Source organism: Agelaius phoeniceus, chromosome 33 (assembly GCF_051311805.1).
Source record: "Agelaius phoeniceus isolate bAgePho1 chromosome 33, bAgePho1.hap1, whole genome shotgun sequence".
Lineage (NCBI taxonomy): Eukaryota > Metazoa > Chordata > Aves > Passeriformes > Icteridae > Agelaius > Agelaius phoeniceus.
The window spans coordinates 2,319,082-2,326,171 of NC_135297.1; the positions used below are offsets into that span (position 1 = coordinate 2,319,082).

Genomic DNA, 7,090 nt, shown 5'->3' on the forward strand with positions numbered 1-7,090 from the left:
TGTTCTAGGCACAGGACTTGGAATTCTGAATAGCATTGATTCGGAAGTACTAATGAACAAATTGGCTGCTACGACTAGAGATCTGTCCAAATTACAGCAACCACTGAAGTCATCTCTGTTAGCCTTGGGGACACACCAGTGGATGCTGTCAAACATTTTGCCAAATTGGGAAAGAGTAAATGTGAACGATCACAAATTGGTGATTGATGCACTCAGTGCTGCACAAAATAATGTTTCCTTAGCCCTCAGCTGTATCCAAGCACAATTGTGGATGCAGTCAGTTTCTGCCTCGATTATAAGAGAAGGCGAGGAAGGCACTTTCCCCACAGAAATTCGGAAAATAATCTGGGACAATGTCACCGATTTTGAAAGAGAATTCCAATCCTGGTGGAAACTGGTGAATTTTACCTATAATGCTATTTCAAATACAGCTACTGCTTTTGTCTTGACCATACACAATGCCTCTGTACATCTAGTTTTTCCTGATATTGCATTAGGAATAAACCATGACGGAGCTGTTCTCTATCCTATAGAACATAGGGGATGGGCCCTATGTCAGTTTGATGACAAATGGCAAACTGTTGATTTGGAATCTTGTATTATCCGAGAACAACTGGGGTTCATCTGTGAAGGCAATGTAATTATAGCTCAAGATATCTGTTTAGACACAGAGCAAAACATTTGTCATTTTGAGATTCGTCCTAACGAGACTTCTAAAACAGTTCTTACATACATAGGCAATGGATGTGTGTGTTTTAGAACTATTTGTGATTCTGTGCTTGTAGATGATATTGTGGTGGATACAAAGAATCACTCAAACTTCTGTGCTTGTAACTTCACTAAGATTACAGGGTGTGATATCGCTTATGAAGCTAAAGTCACCTCTCACCACCTATTACAATCCAACTACACACTGCTTCACAAGCTAATGCCCACCCCGATTGGGATGAACTTCTATCTAGTGAGACAACTGATGCTCCATCAAGACCTGATCCAAATCCTCGAGAAAATCAAGGAAAGCGGACAGAAAACCCTAATGACTGTTCATCATGACGTAGGAAAAATACACCGGGTTCTAGAGAGGGTAAAGCAAGATGGCGAGCACAGGTGGTGGGATACCCTGTTCGGGTGGGCTCCTACTACCACAGGTGTCCTAAACAGTATATGCCATCCCATTGTTGTTCTTTTGATTCTGATTGTGCTTGGTTTTATTTTGGCAGCAGTTCTATTCGTTATGAATTGGAATATGATGAAAAAGCTAAGGAAATTGGCATCAGTAATTAGTGCACATAGCTTAACTGATGAGGAAACTCAGTTAACGCTTGCTAGTGTTAAAAACGCCAATCACTTGTTTCCAAAATTTTAAAAGTTTAATAGTAATAAAATGGTTATAAAAATAGTAATACAATTAGAGTAATAATAATTTGGACAAACTGAATTAGGACAATATGAGACAATAAAGACAAAGAGTTACGGACGTCCGGGTACCTTTTTCTGGGCAGCACAAGCCCGAAAAAGGACCCCCGTTAACAAAGGATTAACCCTTAAAAACAATAGCCTGTTGCATATTCATACACTTCATACATGATGCATAAATTCCATTCAAATACAGGATTCTGTCTGGTCATCGTCAACTTCTTCCTCCAAATCCTAACAGTGCCTTCGAGGCAGGAAGAAGTTGGTTTCTTCTGATAAGAGGGCCATAAATTCTTCTTCTCTGAAAGATTTAGGTATCCTGTGGCTGTTATCTCGCTGCGAGTCCTTTCTTTTTAAAAAAGTATCCTACATAGCATCGTTTCTATTTTAACAATTTTTATAACCTAAAACTATATTTAACAAAGTACTTAAGAAAACTAATACAGCATTACTTTCTAACACAACACAACACATATAATATTCATTTTAATATTTGCGAAAAGGCAATCATAAAATACATGCATTTTTCACACTAGAAAGGAACTAAAAAGATTTAATGATCAAAATTGGTAAAAAAAAAAATGGGGGATTGTAATAAGTAGCAATACGTTTGTTCATTAATTAAATCAATAGCTAAATAATTATACAATATAAAAGCAATAACTAAATAGCTAAAACTGCTTGATTCTTAAATGCACAGCCACATATGGTTGCTTGGCTTGCAGGAATCGTATAGTGCTTTGGGAATTCCATGGTAAAGATATACCTTATAAGGAAAAGTTCACCCAGCGGTCACAGAGGAAGGATGTAACAACAATCCCTAAACTCACAAGAATTGCTTAGGCTTGCAGGAATCGTATAGTGTTCTGAAAATTCCACTGTATAGATATGCCTTATAAGGAAAAGTTCACTCAGCGCTTAAAGAGGAAGACTTGGAGCCTTCATCCCACAACCACCAGAAGGCAGAAAAAGACCCCCCAGCAACTGAACGAGCAAGCGCAAAAGACAGACCACGTCATCCCTGGACCCGGGAGAAGAAGGCAATAAAAGGTGAACCTTGGGGATAGGAACGGTGCAAGCCTAGAGGAGCGGAGACTCCCAGCCGCCCAGCGCTGAACTTTGCTTATTCTTGCTTGCATAATAATAATAATAATAATAATAATAATAATAATAATAATAATAATAGAATAATTGTATGATCCTTAAATCCAGTGAACTCATTTATCACACGCATGAAATGTTTCGTCTCACGCAAAGAAGAAAGAAGCCTCAAGCCAACACTCTTCTTTATTGCTACACTGTTTTCTTTGGTTACTTCTCTAATAGGAATGACTTTGGGGTGTGATTTGTTTGTTTCTCTCTTTCGTTCCTTGGGGCGCGCGGCGGCTCCTCCGTTGGGTTCGCGGGGCAACGGAGGAACGGCCGCGAGCTCCGGCGGCTCCGCAGCAGCAGCAGCAGCAGCAGCAGCAGCAGCAGCAGCAGCAGCAGCAGCAGCAGCAGCAGCAGCAGCAGCAGCAGCAGCAGCGCTTTTCTCAATCGATTTTCCGATCGACTTTTCCCTCCCTCCGCATCCCCTTCTCCCTCCCACTCACTGTATTCCCGTCCCGTGCCGTGCCGTGCCGGGCCGTGCCGTCCGTGTTCCGCCTCTCCCAGCCCGGCTGATGCCGCGTCCCGCAAGGCGCCCCTTGGCGGGGCCGCCCCGTGCCCGCCCCTGCCCGGCCCGCCGTGGTTCCGCCTCGGCCGTGCTCTCTCCGTACCGGCTGTGGCGCCGCTGGAAGAGCCGCTTGCTCTGGTGCTGGCGGAGCATCGCGGTCTTTTGGCTCGGCCTGGCGCGGGCTCTGGCCCAGCCCCGGCCGAGGCCCCGGCCCCGAACGAAGCCCCTGCCGCGGTTCCGCCCGCAGCCGCTCCGCTGCCGCCCGGCTCCCGCCCCGTGGCCGAGAGCGTGGCCGGCAGCTTCCCCGCTCCGAGCTCCGCCGCTCGCCAGCTCGGCCGCCGGCCCCGAGCCGTCGCAGCCCGGGGCGGCTCGGCAAGCAGCAGCGCGCCGGGCGGGCGGGTGCCCCGGGCAGAAGAGCGACAGCGCGGTGCCGCCCGCACGGGCGGAGAAGCCTCCCCTGGAGCAGCTCTACCGGCAGGGCCCGCTGCTGGGCAGCGGCGGCTGCGGCAGCGTTTACTCCGGGACCCGGCTCGCCGACGGCGCCCCGGTAAGAGACGGGGCCGGCTCGGAGGGCGGCGGCGGGCGGTGGGCGGCGGGCGGTGGGCGGCGGGCGACGAGCTCAGCCCGCCGCTCGCCTTGGCTCGCAGGTGGCCATCAAGCGAGTGTCCCGGGAGCGCATCTCGGAGTGGGCGCGGCTGGTGAGTGAGCGGGGCCAGCGGGAGGAGCCGGCGGGGCGGGCCGGGCGGCGCTAAAGCGAGGCCCGGCAGGGCGGCAGCCGGGACGCTGCGAGGGCAGCGAGCGTGGAGTGAGCGGGGGCCGCGCAGCGCCCCGGGCCGGGCCATGGCGAGCCGCGGCGGGGCCGGGCAGGGGCTGCCCGAGGCGCGGTGCAGCATCGGCCCCGCTGACGGCATCGCGGTCCCCCCGCAGCGCAACGGCGCCCTTGTGCCCCTGGAGCTGGCGCTGCTGTGGATGGTGTCGCGGCCTGGCTTCCGCGGCGTCGTGCAGCTCCTGGACTGGTTCGAGGTGCCCGAGGGCTTCGCGCTGGTCATGGAGCGTCCGCAGCGCTGTCAGGACCTCTGGTACTTCCTGCACCAGCGGCGCTTCCTGACGGAGCCCGTGGCGCGGGGGCTGTTCCGCCAGGTGCTGGAGGCCGTGCGGCACTGCAGCAGCCGCGGCGTCCTGCACCGCGACATCAAGGCCGAGAACGTCCTCGTCGACCTGGCCACGGGCGAGGCCAAGCTCATCGACTTCGGCTGCGGCACGATCCTCCAGGACACGATCTACACCCGGATGTCAGGTGAGCCCAAGCCGGGGCCCAGCCGGGCAGCTGAGTTCCCCGCTTTGCTGGCAGAGGGGGAAGAGGGGGGAAGGAAGGAGGGGGAATCCTTCTTCAGCCATCTGCAGCCAAGTTGCTTTTTGGCAGGGCAGGGGCTGGCTGTTGTGGAACGGGAGCTGGCTGGGAGGGAGGGAGGGAGGGAGGGAGGGAGGGAGGGAGGGAGGGAGGGAGGGAAGGAGGGAGCAGCATGGGCCTGATGAGCTGCGCCCGTGTCCCATAGGAACGCCGGAGTACAGCCCACCGGAGTGGATCCTCGTTGGCTGCTACCATGGCCAGCCAGCCACTATCTGGTCCCTGGGCATCCTGCTCTATGAGCTGGTCTGCGGGCACCTTCCTTTCCACACCAACGAGGACATCGTCCGGGGCCAGCTCGTCTTCCCGCCTCGGGTGTCTCAAGGTGGGGATGTGCCTTCAAGGCATGAGGGGAAGAACGGGGTTGGGAGGGGCAGCTGGCACATAAGCATCCTGCTCTTGCAGCTGGTGAGGAGGTGGATCTCCTGGGCTTAGCTGGAGGAGGTGGCACCAGTGCCTCTGTGCTGGTGTCCTCCGCATGAGAGGATCAATAGGAAGCTTTTGGGTGCAGCTCTCAGCACTCCTGGTGTTGCCTGGGCACTGTGGAATGTGGGAGAGCATGGACAGGAGCCTTCTGGTTTCTCTCCGCAGAGTGCCAGCACCTCATCAGGTGGTGTTTATCCATGGAGCCCACACACAGGCCATGCTTGGAGGACCTTTTTGAGCATTCTTGGCTGCAGGAGCCCTGCCTAGCCCAGGAGACAGCAGAGATGCATCCCTGAGCACAGTAGGATCCAGGAGCCCAGAAAGTAGCAGCGGCACGCGTCTCGTGGCACTGGAAGAAAACCCCGGAGCGTTTCCCTGCGGCCACGGCGCAGAGGAGAGAGCGCAGCCGAGGAGATGCTGCTTCCGCTGGTCCCCACGAGCTGTGGAGGGAGCGGCTCCGTGCTGCCCGTCCTATTGGAGAAGTGGTGGCAGTGCAGTGAAGGTGACACGGATTGGGACAGAGGAAACATCCCCCTGCAGCTCAATGGCATCGTGATGTCCCCGCCAGCCGAGGCACAGCTGGCGTGTTCTTCTGGAGCACAACGTGGAGCTGGGAACACATCCTGGAGCTGGCCGCTGGCGGGGCAGAGCCAATTGGTTTTGGCTGCGGCCCCTGCCTGAAGGACACGCTCTGCACTCCGATGAAATCAAGATGAGTCCCCAGCCGGCGCAGGGGCGGGGGGATGCTGGTGCTTCCAGGCAGGGCAGGGCTCGGCCTGGCCACGTGCCGGAGGTTCCCCGCTCGGCAGCGCTGGGGAATATTAATTTTTCTGCCGGCCGCCGAGCTGCTTTTTGGCGGGACAGGGGACGGATATTCTGGAAGGGGAGCCGGCTCCTGGCCTTGCTGACAGCTTCTGCCAGCCAGCCTGGCACGGGCTGAGGCGGGGGCAGCCAGCCTGACAAAAGCATCCATCCATGTGGATGGGGGGTGGCAGAGGGGGGGACGGGTTCTGAAGCCGTGCCCCAGCTGGTCTGCTCTGCAGGCCCTTGAGGAAGGGGTGCGTTTACAGGCAGGAAAGGTGGGGATTTTCCCCACCCCTGGACAGGTTTAATTCTCACATGGAGTGGTCAGACCCTCCTCAGGCCTGTGAAACAGTGACAGGCTTTGTGCTTTTTCTTGTTTCCAGGTCTTGTTTTGAATTGACTTTCATGCAATTGTTCTTTTGTTTTCCCAGGAGGATTACACCTGGTGCCCAGACCGGACAGGGAAGCACCTGCAGTGTCCGTGGAGCGCATCCAGTGCCAGCGCTGCCCCAGGGGCCACGGTCTGCAGGGACAGCCCCTTCCAGAAGGACGAGGACGTGGTTTGGGATCGGCTCCTCTCCTGGCAGCAGCTCTCCAGAGGTGGGCGCCCAGCTCCACAGCTCGGCTGGCAGAAGGGCTCCGGGCAGACGGCAGCAGGCACACGGGCATCCGCTCTTGCAGCTGCTGTCGAGGTTGCTGTGCCGTGATTAAGCAGAGGAGGTGGAACGTGGCCTGCCACGCTGCCCTTCTCTAAAAACAGAGAATGGGTCGGGAGGTTTGGGCTCTGAGCAGAGCCAGCAGCCTGGCCCGGGCACAGGCCATGGCGGGACAGGGGGACAGGAGCCTGCTGCCACTGACCGTAGCTCTCTGGTTTCTCTCCGCAGGCTGCCAGCACCTCATGCCATGGGAACGGCACCGCTCGGCCTGCCCGCCTGGGAGGGCTGGAGGGCGGCCAGTGTTCATTTGCTGTCAAAATAAATTTGTTTGGGTTTTTTTTGTCATCGTCATCATCAGAGCGTTTCTTTCCTCCTTTTCCAAGCTTTTGGCCTCCCTTTCTCCAGGGTAATCTTTTTGTGTCCTTCCTCAGCCTCTTGATGGCATTTGGCAGGGGGGGTTAAGCAACGTGAAAAATTCAACAACAGCTCCTGTTGCCAACTGCAGCAGCTCCTTCAAGAGCCCCTTCCAGTGAGGTCTGCATGTGCCTTGCAAAAAAAAGTGCTTTGCAGCGATGGTGTTGTCGCCCTGCTGCAAAAGCTGGGAGGAAATCAGAAATGGCAAAATGCCAATTTGGCTCAACCACCACCCAGGTTCTTCAGCTTTTCCCTCTGCCCTGTGATAGGGAGGCAGGGCTGGACTCCAGGAAGGTTCAAGTTCTTGGTGCT

The 7,090-nt window shown here is 55.1% G+C and overlaps 1 protein-coding gene across 1 annotated transcript; it reads left to right on the forward strand.

Moving 5' to 3' along the window:
- Window positions 1-1,049: 1,049 nt before the first annotated feature.
- On the forward strand, window positions 1,050-6,271 carry LOC129131828 (serine/threonine-protein kinase pim-1-like). The gene is made up of 7 exons (XM_077192448.1): window positions 1,050-1,054; window positions 3,070-3,169; window positions 3,483-3,617; window positions 3,718-3,768; window positions 3,998-4,367; window positions 4,627-4,803; window positions 5,070-6,271. Exons 1-7 carry the CDS (start codon window positions 1,050-1,052, stop codon window positions 5,198-5,200), a joined length of 969 nt encoding a protein of 322 aa, XP_077048563.1. The 3' UTR covers window positions 5,201-6,271.
- The last annotated feature ends 819 nt before the right edge of the window (window positions 6,272-7,090 follow it).

Coding starts and splice junctions, on each gene's coding strand:
- LOC129131828 (XM_077192448.1), top strand. Junction 3,170..3,482: donor GCCTCGGCCGTGCTCTCTCC/GTACCGGCTGTG, acceptor TGCCCCGGGCAG/AAGAGCGACAGCGCGGTGCC. Junction 4,804..5,069: donor CCCGCCTCGGGTGTCTCAAG/GTGGGGATGTGC, acceptor TTCTCTCCGCAG/AGTGCCAGCACCTCATCAGG.